The 14475-nt window shown below is 40.1% G+C and overlaps 1 protein-coding gene across 1 annotated transcript; it reads right to left on the bottom strand.

The window, feature by feature from the left end:
• Positions 1–10886: 10886 nt before the first annotated feature.
• LOC137169185 (melanocortin-2 receptor accessory protein 2A-like) lies at positions 10887–14109 on the bottom strand. Its single transcript, XM_067572218.1, has 4 exons — positions 13736–14109; positions 13514–13650; positions 12836–12935; positions 10887–12160 (listed from the first exon to the last, which is right to left on the bottom strand). Exons 2-4 carry the CDS (start codon positions 13629–13631, stop codon positions 11692–11694), a joined length of 687 nt encoding a protein of 228 aa, XP_067428319.1. The 5' UTR covers positions 13632–13650; positions 13736–14109; the 3' UTR covers positions 10887–11691.
• Positions 14110–14475: the final 366 nt, after the last annotated feature.

Genomic DNA, 14475 nt, shown 5'->3' with positions numbered 1-14475 from the left:
GCACGGAGCCCGCTGGTAGAATGATGCCTTCAAGTACTCCTCGTAAACTTCTAACACCAGTGTCGCTATGAAGCCGGTTGGACAACAAGTGAATTTTCCCACGTCAGCCACAAAACCGCAAAATATTCTGGTACTAGCCAACATATTTTGTTGTCACCTCCAGCATTTCTCAAGCTTTCACTTTAACTGGGTGTTGTTTCTGTGGTGTCACTGGCTCAATGATAATTTTGATCGACCTGTTGTCCTGTATAAACACTTAAAATGGGGTTGTTCTGTTTACTGTTGTCAATTTTTGCCATTATAGCAGGGAAATATAGTTTAAATGTGTCGATTAATTATTTCTGTGAATGATAAATGCTTAAAGGAACAAAAGTGCTTCATGCAGATATCATATAGCTTTCTTCCATCTTCAACAACTTTTAGTTCCCAGTAGTCACTTAACAGCATGCAATATATATGCTACTCATATATGTCTTATTTCAAAGAAAAAATATAGTTGGCGTAGGCCTATGTGCACGCCAAGTAGAGAAAGTGCTCCTTTAGATACATATCTATTATATGTTCTGATGAGTGTCTCAGTGTCTCTGGATAAATATTATTGCAGTCAACCTGTTCTACTTTAGAAACGGAGCGCCATAGCTTCACTGCACCGTAGCAGGAGAATAAAAGACAAGAACTGGTTTGACATTACCTGTTGCATTTAATGAATATCTTTACACCTATTGCAATTTAACCAATGTAACACACAGAAAAAATAAATGGGACAACGGAATAATACTAATCATTACACAGCATTCTACATGCTACTTGATACACCTCGGCCAAGTGAGTACAAATGTTGTCTTGTAATGGGTTAAGGAAAGTGAAAATAATAACCACCTTCCTTGAGTATTTTAAATTCCGAAGTTTATTGTGCAGCACCTGAAGGCAGCAGGAGGCCGTGTCCAAACAAAGTTTTCCAAGGGAAATGACGCATTGGCTGTGTGGGTTTCAGAGCCTGTTGAATTTAGTATTTTGGTTTTCCAAATCTGCGGGCCCCTGTTTCACTTGGCGGGCAGCTCAAGTCAGTCTTTCCGTGCTGCTTGGTCGAGGAAATTAACCCTTTAACTGCTTGTGTCTATACTTGTTTGAATTTTAAGAAAATAAAATAAAATAAAGGAATGCCATGTCGTGACATGTCATTTCAATGTTGCAGTTTTTTCTTTCTTTTTTTTTTTTTTTTTTTTTTTTTTTTTACTTTTTTTAATTTGACACAATCCACCCTGCCTGAAGGTGTGGGAGCGCTCCTGTTTATTCTTGTTTGAAAAAAAAAAAACATACCCTTGGTTATTATTTTAGACAATAATTCAGTTTAATCTTTTACAGGCCAATGATTTACAACGTGTTTTTCTATGTGTGTGTGTTTGAAAGTAGCTTACAGTCTCAAATGTTTACAGCCTAATAAAACGATAATTTATAAGGTTAATTAATAAGGTTAATTTTTTTACAAAGGACCCACGTCAATTCTGAAGGTCAAACCAGTATCTACATGAACTGTAGCTCCATACCCTGTTAACTAGCCAGTCTAGTCCTCAAATAGTCTCAACCAAGAGGCTCTAGTTCATTTCCTTACAAGTCAGAGACAGAGAGAGCGTGATCTTACCATGTTTACTGTGTTCTCCTGCCTTCTCGGCTGTCTTGGGAATACCCGGTAAAATGCAGCCCGCTGCAAAAGCCCTCATGAGAATGAAGCCTTTCAATGTGCCACCGCCTCTCTGAGGTAAACTGTCCCTCCTCAGACAGGCAGGGGAGCCTAATTAATATTTAGTGTGGTCTAAAACCCGAAAAGAAAAATATCAACACTAACTCTCAAGTACACTAGTTAAGTGTCATTGTGAATGTTGCTTTAGAAGTTATTTTTTTTCCATGGCAATGAGAGCTGAGGGGTGGAATCTGCCCAGACAAGGTAACACACCCAGACGTTTTGAGCACTGTGACACAGTAGGCAGCAATGGAGGCTTATTGCGCAACTATGGTAGAGCTGCAAACAAAAACAAAAGCAAGTTCAGACTGTGGCTTTTTGCCCTCAGTGGTTGCAGTATATTCATAGAGTAGTCCACTAACTTTCCTTTTTAATACTCTGTTTGTGAGGTTTAGATTATGGTGGGTTAGTATGTAATTATACAGTAAAATCCTTCACATTATGGATTCTCTAACTGGTATTAATACTAATCTGTTTCATTTAGCATTTGACTTCTCAGAATGTAAACCCAAGTGACCTCACCACCTTTAAAACCAGTGGTATGAGGCCTTTCGTACACCCCAAACCACACACACACACACACACACACACACACACACACACACACACATACACACAACATTCACAAATACGTTCCCTCCCTGCCTCTCTCTTCATCTGTTTCTTTACCATGACTTATTAATGTGCTGCTGAAGCTGAAACCCATCTCATTCTGCACCGCATGAAAAATTTACACATTGCCTTTCACAGTTTTTTTTTTTTTTTTTTACTCTTAGCAAAACACATGGGAACCCAAACATGTCATTTTCACTGTAAGAGAAATAATATTATTCTGGGTTTCTAAATTTTATGCATTTTCAAGTACCAAGTAGCTAACTCATGTTGGTGCAGTGAGAGGTGTGCATGTTTTGAGGCAGTGTATGAAAATGATGACGCTTATCACAGTTATCACTCAGAGGAGTTGAGGTCTAGTTTTGCTGGTTTGGAGCTATTAAACAAGCCATTGATTAAAAAAAGAAAAAATGCTGACATTTAAAAACACTGAGAAGAAAATGCCCTTTTACCTCTGCTGCCTCCACTAATTGACCTGTATTATCAGGATTAGCTCCAGCTTATTATACACTGACAATGCAAATGTGAGGGGGATGAGTCACACATTCAACCTTACTTATCTACTTCTATTGGGCCAATTATAATATACAGTGTAATTAGACAGAGTTTGTTTTTGTAGCACTGCCCTGTGTCACATTCATACAGTTACAGACATGCTAGCCTGGCAGCTGCTCCCTGCATGCAGTCTCCTTTTGTTGCACTGAGCAGCTCCACTGGAGGCATGTGTAAACAGCTGCTTTGTTGTTTTTGATGTAGGGGGAAGTGTTACTCATCCTCTGTATCCACCCAGATTTTACTCGCTTGGCAAGATATTTGAATTGACAGGCTTATGGAGCCAGACAGACTTCTGAAGTTACATTTCAGACTGATTTTTGTTACCACAGAGAGGTTCTTGGGTGCAGATCTTCAGCATTTTTTGTCTCAGAAACATCTGGCAATTTTTCTTTTGTGAAAGTCTCAAATAGGACTATGACTGTGATTTTTGTCCTCTTCAGCAGCATAATTCAGACTATATTTTAGTTCAATTTAACTTAAGTGTAGGAAAATGACAGGTTTGCGATTTTTCAAGTCTGTCTTAAAACAACAGTCAGGTGCCCAAATTAACATCGACATAGGTTTTTCTTGCTGTAATTATTCCTCCTTTCTATACTGGCCATTAAGAGATCCCTTCATAAAACACTTACATTGTAAGTGATAGGGGCCAAAATCAACAGTCCTCCTTCTGAGCAAAAATGTATTTAAACGTTTATCTGAAGCTAATATGAAACTTTAGCTGTCCAAATGAGTCAAATCAAGTAGATACCTTTCAACATTACAGTCTTTTTAGTGTCAAAGTCCCTCTTTTTGTTACTATTCTTCCACCACAGCTCAACAAGGAAACTCTGTCCGAGGAAACAAAGAGGGAATTTGATGCTAAAAAGACTGTAAATGTGGCAGATATCCACTTGATATGACTAAGTCAGACTGCTGAAGCCTCATTTAAGTTTCAGACAAACTTTTAAATGCATTTTTGCATGCATTGCTTTAAATTGTGAATGATCATAGATCATTTCAACAAATAAAAATGTCAAGCCAAATTTAACATTTTTTTAAAATAAGAAATGGCAGAAATCACTTCATATGAATACAAAATGAGAGAGATGAAGAGGCTTGGACATATGGGTTGATGCAGTGAGTCATCAACAGCATCAATCTGGGCCCAGCGCCACAAGGTGTCTTAAGGGGGCTTAGCCCCCTCTGTTTAAGCTTTATGTATCTATAGAAAAATAGCATAAACAACAAAATTTTTGGCCAAGATACATGTAACTATCGCTTAGCTGTTGTTTTAGAACAATGGACAGAGCTGTTTGTCGCACATGACATGTTAAAAAAAGAAAAGCTGCCAAAACCCAAGTTAGCTTGTTTACTTGCAGTTCAACTAATGTTAATGCTAATGTATCACCTGCATGTTAAGGCCAGTTCAGATCAATGATTCACAACAAGACTGGATGCAACTTGTAAAAGAATCCCAAAACATCGGATCTTTAATATTTTACAACTGGGCCGTTTACATCAAAGCAATGCACACAGACACAGATAACTGTTTCCATAGCAATGATGCACTGGCATACCCCACTACTTCTGTGTTGATATATTGTATTAAGTGGATTAGCTGGATTTATGTTTGTGTTGACCTGGCAAGAAAAAAGAAAGACATGGATGACAGTGACAGTGTTTTGTTTGTTAACATTAGCTAACTTAACTCATTACATAAGTTTAACGTGAATGAAAAAGAACAAGATGTAACATACCGGTCACACCCAGGACGCTTGCAATCGAGCAAAGGTCGTTGTTTTTGTGTATTTTATTGGAGTATGTTTTTGAGCTACAATTGTAAAGTGAATGCTGTTCTGCAAACAGTTGGATGAGTTGCTCCTCCCTCTCCTCCATCCAGAAATCCGCCATGTTTACTGGCCTGTGCTGTTTCCTGACTGGCTGAAGAGAAATAGCTATGTCCTTACGTTATGCACTTGGCGATTTGACAAAGTAGGTCTTTGAAAATTTTGACACCCTAGGCAACGGCTTTTAGATGCTCTGCAACTAACTAGTTCACAATGCTGCAATTTTCTCCACAACATTCTGAAACTGTTTCATCTCGTTGTGAATCATTGATCAGAACTGGCATTAAAACACAGTTCAGGAATAAGGATGGATATCACAACATGGTTTTGAAAGAAAAAACAAAACAGTTTTGGACAGCCATGGACAGTAACCCCAGCAGCACCAATGATTTCGCCGAGGTTGAGCTGATACACCTGACAAAGAGTTTTTAACCCAGAGCCAAGAGTTTGGGATTTTAAGAAACAGACCTGGTTACATCCACAGAGGTTCATGTCATGGTTTCACTGTGGAATACGGAAGCGAAAAAAACTACGGCGTCAACGTTGGAAACATCGCAAGACTACCCTATACCAGGTGAGATGCAAAATATGGAGTGCATCACAGTGTACTGCAGAGTTTGCAGAGACTTCCATCCTCAGCTCTGTCTCCTGTCACCATGGAATCTATAAATCCCTCCTCATACATGACCACATCTTGGACAAGGGACTTAATTTCATGTGCCTAACTGAAACCTGGCATAAATCAGGGTACTACCCTATGTTTAATGAGGCCTGCTCTCCTGGCTATAGTTACATGGAAAAAGCCTGCAGCTCTGGCCACAGTGGTGGTTTAGCAATCATACACCAGGCTGTGCTGAAACTGTCTCCCTGCCAATGCCTGATCTTTCTTCCATTGAATGCCTTGCTCTAAAATAAAAACCTCCATACACCGTGATGATGCTTCTCATCTACTGCCCCCCCAAACCAAACTTACCTTTCCTCCCTGAGATACATGACCTCCTCACCTAACTATGCTCCATGTCAACCAACATTGGTTGGTGATATGAATATACATGCCAACGTCATTTTGCAGTGGAGTTCCTGAGTCTGACTGACTGTCTTGGCCTAAGGCAGCATGCTGATGTCCCTACTCACACCAGGGGGCACATACTTGACCTGGTAATCACTGACTCTGCTCCCATCAATAACGTACAGGTCTATGACCTGAGTGTGTCCAACCACAAGGAGGTCTCAATGAATTTGACGTTCTTGTCACCCTCTACTAAACCTAAGCATCAAATGCTTTTTGGAACTGGAAAAGCATTGACCCAGCCATCATGACTATGGACCTCCAGCACATCACTGCCCTCTGCATCAGTGGATGAACTAGTGGCACTCTACAATATATCTTTGAGCAGTGCCTTTCATCTTCATGCCCCTATCAAGACATGTGAGGTCAATTTTTCACGCTCTGCTCCCTGGTTCATTCATGACCTGCGGAAAATAAAACAGCTGGATGTATCTGACACTTCAGATGCTCTGGGATTGCTGTCCATAAACTGGCCTTCTGTGAACATCAAAGGACTTACTCAAAGTCCCTTAAAGCTGCTCGATCACAGTTTTACTCCAACCTAATTAATAACAATCCTGGCAATCGTAAACATTTTTTTCTCCCCAAAAAATCATCTCCTGAAGCCACAATCATCTTCCTCAGTTGAGGGTATGAAAGAGCGATGTAACAGTTTCATTGACTTTTTCAGAGCCAAGGTCAACAACATCCACTTTCTGATGTCCAGTTCAGCTCTTCCTCTTTGCCTCCTCCTGTCATCGACCCTCTGTCTGGGAATTCACTGTCCATCTCACCGGCGTCAGGCATTTGAGGAAATCTTCAGGAGGATGAAACCTCGTACTTCTGCCCTGAACTTGAATCTCACAGTTCTGCTCAAATTGTAGATACCCATAAGTAATTCAATAGGGACTGTGAAGAATACAGCAGTACATGTGTAGGTATTATGTAGTAATTCAATAATAAATGTTGAAAGAATTAACAGTTTTTATGAAGTCATTTCCCAAAAGCTAAATAATAAGACAGAAGTAATTAAGTAATAATCATGCAGTGATTTAAATAGTCATTATGTAGTAATCAGTGGGCATACGTCCCAAAACGCTACTCATTACTACTGGCATTACTACATAAATCACTACAGTTTGCTACACATCTCAATAGCAATCAAGTAGTGGAACCAGTAGGTTTTGTGTAGATATTGTATAGTAGTGATGAGTAGTGGTTCAATAGTTTTTTTCATGAGGCAGACCCATCTCCAACCTCCCTCTCCTGTTCAGGTGTTGGAGAAGGTGGTTGCTTTTGAGCTTCAGGACCACCTTAAACACAACAACCAATTTGAAAAATTTCAGTCCTATCTATTCAGTCCTACCTTTCCAGTAGGACTTAATATGTCTCACTGGGAGGATGAAGGTCAAGATTGCTACCTGTCACCTGTGGTGTTCCGCAAGGATCGGTTCTCGGCCCCATTCTGTTTATCCTCTACATGCTTCCCCTAGAACGTGTCATCAGCAGACATGGGATGTCTTTTCATTGCTATGCTGATGACACCCCGCTGTAAATCAAAACTGCCCCAAGCCCTTCTGCAGCAATGTCACGCCTCAGCACCTGTCTGGAGGAGATAAAGGACTGGATGACCATAAATTTCCTCTGGTTAAATAGCAGCAAAACTGAAAACTTATTGGCACTCCACACTAGATTCAGTCAACCCCCATACCTCATCTTACCTTTGAGGGCCATGACATCCCCCTTTCCTCCTGCATCACTAATCTGGGTGTTAGGACCCTCAGCTGACTTTTGATGACCGCATAAGACATCGGTGCAAAACCTCTTTCTACCATCTCAAAAACATCTTTAAAGTCCAACCTTCTCTAACCCTGTCAGTTGCAGAGAAACTTCATGCCTTTATCTCCTCAAGACTGGACTACTGCAATGCACTCTTCACAGGGATCCCTAGCAGGAGCATCCAGAAGCGCCAGTACATTCAGAGCACCACTGCCAGGATCCTGATGAGTGCAAAAACCAATTCTGTTTTCATTGCACTGGCTCCCTGTCTCCTTCAGGATTGATTACAAAGTCCTGCTACTCACATACAAATCCATCAACGAACATGCGCCTCCCTTCCTACAGGAACTGATCATACCACAAACTTCCACCCGCATCCTCAGATCTGTCAGCAGCTTGCTCCTCAGGGCTTCCAGTACTAAGCTCTGCACCATGGGTTGTCGAGCCTTCTGCTCTGCTGCACCATGCTTGTGGAACAATCTTCCCAACCATCTGAGGGCTGCATAGACCCTAGTCTCTTTTAAAAAGGGCCTGAAAACCTTCTGTTCACGAAGGCTTTTTCATCTTAAATATATTCTTCATGTTGTGTATGTGTTCTATGTAGCACTTTGAGTTTCACTATGAATGAAAACTGTGGTACAAACTAAATGTATTATTATTATAGCCAGTGCATTTCTTCTCCAGTACTTATCCTTGAAGTAGTGAATAAAATCGTGTTGTTGCTTGTAACTATTCTATAACATTGCTCTTGCTCTTATCATAGCAGCATGAAAATAAATGACTTGACAAAATATATTGCGTGTCTTGTTTCTCAATTGCCATTTGACTGGTATTTCCTTGTGACACTCATCAGATTCCAGAATTTTCGGCATCAACAAAGTACGAATGCTTTCTCCTCTCTCATTGCTGCTCATTTGTTGAAGCATCATTGCAACTGTCAACCACTATACTGCTGAGACTGCCTTGAGGTATTTAGAAAAAAGTGAAAATAGTTCACTTTCTGTATAGAATTGATATAATTCTACTGCCCCACCCACTGGTTATTGATGCTCACTACATACCCTTGGAGGCCGGCCCCCTTAATAGCATAATTGGGAGCTTAACTGCTAAAGCATGTAGAGCCAGGAGTTGACAAAAAGTAATTCCTGCATGTATTATTAGAATAGCACAATGGGAGTTGGATAGACATGGTGCGAATATAATTATATGGGGCCACATTGAATGATAAAGAGATTGCTGATTTGTGGAGTGTGCAAATCCAGTTAAACAGATCAAGATGTACATGCAGTTTTCTCAATAATTTGTTCTCCTTGCAAATGGCCTGTCAGCTTTGTTGTCTTTTCGATCGTGCAGTGGACACAGTTTGATTGAACACCCCCTAATTCAGAAGATAAATAAGAATGTGATTCAGTGCTGCTCCCTCCCTAATTGCCACACAATTTAGTTCTAAATCACCAAAGCAACCATCTTCAATGATGTGTTAATAACTTTACACTGAAGTTCCGCCACTCTGAAGAGAGAGAATTATTAATTTCATGTGGTGAAAACAACTGTATTAGAGAAAATTCTGCAAAACATCACACTTGCTATGTTTTTGTTAGAAAGTCTACTTCATGAATAACCTTATTGTTCATGCTTACATTACGTAATCTCAGACATTGACCAACTGTCTGCCTCTGCAGCTCCTGTCTGTCTGAACTCTGCTGTCCCTAATACACTAATGCAGAGCCTGACAGAAGTCTACGCTCTCAGAAGTTACTTTTTTAGTCCTTCACTGCTAGAGAAGTGGAACTGAACAACACTTCTGAGTGTTACCTGCTCAAATGTGTTGATAAAGTGACAATTTAATGATTACTTTACTTGGCCCAGTGGCAAAGGCATAAAGGGAGGAATATACAGTAAGTGCTGTGCATGGTATTCTGCACTTAGAGGAAAGACGGAAAAGGATAAAGTAAAAAAATGCCATGATTTGTTCAACACTGTGCAATGCAATGCAGCTGAAATGATTACAGCCATGCACCAAATTTGCTCCATCAACATCTGTATGGCATATTACAGCACTTTTCATATTCAGTTGCTGAGAAAATAATGCACTGCTGTGTATGTAAAAGCATGATAATGCACTAAAATAATTAATGAATAACACTTCCCTGCTGGTGAGCTTGGCACAGAAAAAGAACACTGACCAAACTGTAAAAGCCTTCCCTGCAGACGGTTCTTGGTGACTAACTAATCACATTCATTCTGCTTGTTCCCAACTGCCTGCCTTTTAACAAACATCATAGGATAGAGGAGAATGTGAACATTTATTTTCCTCGGCACATCAAGAAAAGAATGAAAGGGCTGTTTGTCAAAATCTGAAAGACTGATTTGGTGGAGTTAGCATTGCGTTCATGTTGATAGACTCTCTGGCATTCCCAGCACATCCTTCTGTCAGTTAAATGTACGTGGCTCGGGCATTTGCTGATAGGTGACAATAATACAGCTAATGATGTTCCTTTGCATAATCATCTCCTGATCTTGCTCAAAGTATTTAATTTGTTTTGACTGGGGGGAGATTTCTGCATGAATAAAGACACAGACCAGTGTGCAGCACTGCCCAGTAAGTGTTTGCATGTCTTATGACCGAGCTCTTTTGTAATTAAAAAAAAAATCCAAGATATTGATTTTAAGGCCCATTACAATGGTTACTTTTATCTGATCTTGTGATCCAGAGTATCCCTCTGCCGCACTGTCACCATGGTAAGAGAAAAAATATATACAGCATAAATATATATACATGTAAAGACTCCAAAGGTATTACCTAATGTAAAACTGCTTCAAATGTTTTTTTGGTTACTTGGAAGCAACGCAACAAACTGCAAGAACAAAATTGATATGGCCAAATTGTTAGCTAGTTAATTGTTATTAAAAGTTACTTGGTAAATGTAAGTCCAATATTCACTCTGTTTGTAGCTCTGCTTTGGTCTCCACAAACTCCTGGGGGATATACTCTATGTGGCTCTCTAGCTGCTAAATACTCCACTATATTCAGCAACTAGACACTAACTGTGTCTGTCTGTTGTTTGGTGCTGGCAGGTAGTGTACAGTGGGGTTATTGGAGCATTTGTGCAGAGAACAAGGCTGATGAACTGTACCAAAACAATTGAATTGGGGGCTGTAGAACAAAAACAGTGAGCTAAAAGACATTCTGTAGAGTTTAAAATTCTCACTCTTACTATAAGTGGCACCTTTCACATTGCACATTGTCATTTGATCTATTGTAATATTAAAATAATGGTTGGTGCAGCTTTAAGTTCTTGTGTCTTGTTGCACCGGACAAAGCTTGACAAAATTGCAAAGTGATCTTATTTGATAACCACTGTGTAATGTTAACAAATGCTACACCACACCAATGTTGAGTTGATATCCAAAACCACTAGGCTTTATTTGGGCAATCAACATTCAGCATTTTTAAATTCAGGAAGATTCTGTCTACAAAAGTATATCACATTCATCCAAGGTCTCAGATTAGCTAACCCTCACAAGTACAATGATATGTTTGATTTTGTGCTACTAATTACACAGTTAAAGCATACTTCGTCTTTTCTAATACAGGGCATAAAAATAATTGAATTCCATGCTTTTCATCATGTTACTTGACCAACTGGCATGTGTGTCTCGTTGGAAAAATAATGTCCATTATCTATAACTGCACAAGAAAACAAGACAGCAATAATAGCAAAATGAATTCAACAAAGCATCTCTCCCTGGTGACTTCACTGCCCTCTCATTTTTCGGTACCTTTGTGGAAAGCCATCTCATCCTGGTACAGTGTGGTCGAATCCAATTTGGAGGAGCTCAGCACTCAAAGTAAAAGGTAGCATTTGTGAGGCAATTTTATACGGAGGAATAAAAATTTCAGTTTATTACTGTAAGTTGCACTTAATATGGAATAGTATGGGCCACACTGTGTGTCCTTTTGCTAGTTTAAAAACACTCAAAGTAGAGATTATAAGAAAAGGGTAGGTTTTGTGGCAGGTAAGTGTGTTTCCTACTGTCAGGTCACAAATGGCCCTGTGAAAGGAAAGCAAATCATAATATTACAATACCACTATGTCCATGTCTGTAATCTCTTCATATTTGGAGCTTCAGTGGATGTCACAGTGAGGATCTTGCGAGTGAGACTGGCACTCCGGTTCATACAGCAGGTCATCCTCTCCTAGTGTGGAACTGTGCTCCAAGTTCACAAAGTTGGGAATGTTGAAGTGGGAGAGGAAGGCACACTCTCTGTCTGTCTTACTCTCCTCTATTAGTCCTGTGAGAGGCTGGTGTGCCCCAACTTCCTCTTCCATCTCGTCCATCGCTGAGGAGCTCATACCTTCAGGCCTGTTATAGGTCTCCTGCTGAGCTCGGGTCCCAGTGTGCTTCTCAACTCTCTTGTCATCTGGTTTTTGCTTCCCCAGACCCTGATCCTCCTCGTTGATATAGAAATGAAAGTATGAGCGGGACTCAGCCAGCAATGGACGAGAGAAGGCTTTGTCATTTTCGTCCTGGGGACTGCTGATGTCTACCAGACAGCTCCCTGGTCGATGACGCTTCTCAGCAGAGTCTGGGTTTCTGTTAATAAAGACAGAAAGATCCAGGGTGAGATTGCAGAAAGAAAAAGCGTGAAAATAAAAGCTTCCACTGTCATTTTTGTCATTAATTTATCTGTAGCTGAACGCTCAAAATTACTGAAATTTCTTGTTTTCATCAGTTTCACTATTTTTGTGTCTGTGTCTGGTCTGGAAAGTAATAGTAAAATAATGAAGCACTCTTCTCTTGGCAAAGGGAAAATAACCATGAAAAAAAGAAGAGAAAATTGCTGATTTTTTAGCCTGCCAATAAATACCCTATTTCACCGTGGCTTAACTAGAAATGATTTCTCTCCAATTTCCAACACTGATATTCATTTGAGCTGGCAATGTGCTTTTGTCCATATGAAGCTCATCTCTAAGTCTAATATCAGCTTTCAATCAAAGCACAATAACATCATATATATGCAGCCAGCCATGGTTTATCGAAATGACAATGACTCACAACTTAATCTACAGTTAGAATAGCAAAAGCATCCGTCCTGCTTCTGCATGCCTTTGCACACATCATCAATTCAGCTTGACATGAAAGCATGCCCCAGATCTGAGATGAGAGGAGCAAGAGCTGAATTGCTTGAGCTCTCCTTGGTGCTGAAATGGTCCCCGGAGGGCCAGATGTGAGAATAAAAGGAAGCATGGGCTGAAGCCTACTACTCACTCTTGATGTGGCGCTCCTGTCTTTGTCAGCAGTGTGAGAACAAAGAACATGAAAATAACAAACACAGCGAGTCCAACCCAGAAGCCAATTACGATGGAGTCTGCAATGTCAGAGAAGAATCTTGTTATAGTGCATTGTTTTAATGATTAAACTCATCCTCTGCTACTTGTGGTTTTCTCTCAGGGGCCATCTCTCTAAGAGCTAAATTCCTAATTACACAGTTTAAGTGAGCATTCAGTATTTCTAAAATTTGATTAAAGCAGCCACTTGTCTGGTATGTTTGCTGATGACCATTTTTTGTCTCATTAAGTGGCATGTCCATTACCATTTGAGGATACAGTCAATAAAGATGCTGTATGAGAATTGCTGCCAAATAATTTGTTTATTGAGAAGCAGGTGTCACCCTTCAGCTGAAGCAATAAAGATAAGGCAAGAAGTGAAATGTGGCAAGGGAAATTAATCATTATTATTTTAATGGTGGTGAATTTGAGTAGAGTAATCCTATTTGCTGTGACACACAGATATCGCATGCACTGAAAGGCACACGCACACAAACACACGCGCGCGGGCACACAAACACACACACACACACACACACACACTGCACAAAGTAAAGGGCAGTAAAAGCAATGCAAGGTTGTCTCAGTAGCCTAATTTATACAGTTCTATTGTGCTTACATCTGTGCGCCTTGAGTCCCTCAAAAGACACGGGCTCATCGTCGTCATAATATTCATATTGCCATACGTAGTCACTGCGACGTGCACTGGTTTGGCTCCGGTTGTGGGAATCGGACATTTCAAACCGATTTTACACACTTTGAACAGAAAACAAAATTAAATCAACCCAGCAAGGGAGCGATATAAGTGGATAATGTTATTATAGCCATAAAGTTTACTAACCGCAATCTCCAGGGATGTGATCTTCTCTGTGTTGTTGAAGATAATTTTACAGCATGTGAATTTGGGAAATCTGCCAACAACTCCTTGGAGGTTATATCCGTCTTCTGGAATTTAACAGTGTGTCAAAGAGGCGATAAAGAGCGGTGAAATCCATCGCTTTAGCGTTACGCAAAAACTCCATTCATCCTCGTGTAAGTCCTGTAAGAGGAGCAGCAGCCTTTTGGCGAGCTGTTCAGTGCGCATCACCTTTATCCAACCTAACATCCTCTTCTGCCGTCTGACTTACTCATTTGGATACTGACATTACACTGCAAAAAATGCTCATCTTAACCAGCCACTGACTCTGGTGTGGAGGGGATAAGATATTGGTTTCCTCGAACGTAAAAGGTGTTTCCGCTGAAAGTGATTCACAAAAAATCTCGGAAGAATTCTATTTTTAGTGGGATAATTCATATTTACTGAATACATATTATTTGTTGATTTGTATAAAAACAAGGACTTCTGACAAAATTTGAAGGATGGTGTGTGTGAGTGAGATGTAAATATATTTGCATTTGACTAATGATTGGCCACAAAATTATCGATTTGGACATATAAGGTGAAATAATTATGCTCCAAATGCAATTTCACTTGTTATAAAAATTTGCAGAATGAGACAATGAGTGGAAGCTACAAAGATCAACCAACCAATCACATCCAATCTGAGGGAATGCCCACCTCTGTCGACCCACCCACTTTAA

This window comes from Thunnus thynnus, chromosome 18 (genome assembly GCF_963924715.1).
Source record: "Thunnus thynnus chromosome 18, fThuThy2.1, whole genome shotgun sequence".
In the NCBI taxonomy this organism is placed as follows: Eukaryota; Metazoa; Chordata; class Actinopteri; order Scombriformes; family Scombridae; genus Thunnus; species Thunnus thynnus.
This window is presented reverse-complemented; position numbering and strand designations above follow the sequence as displayed.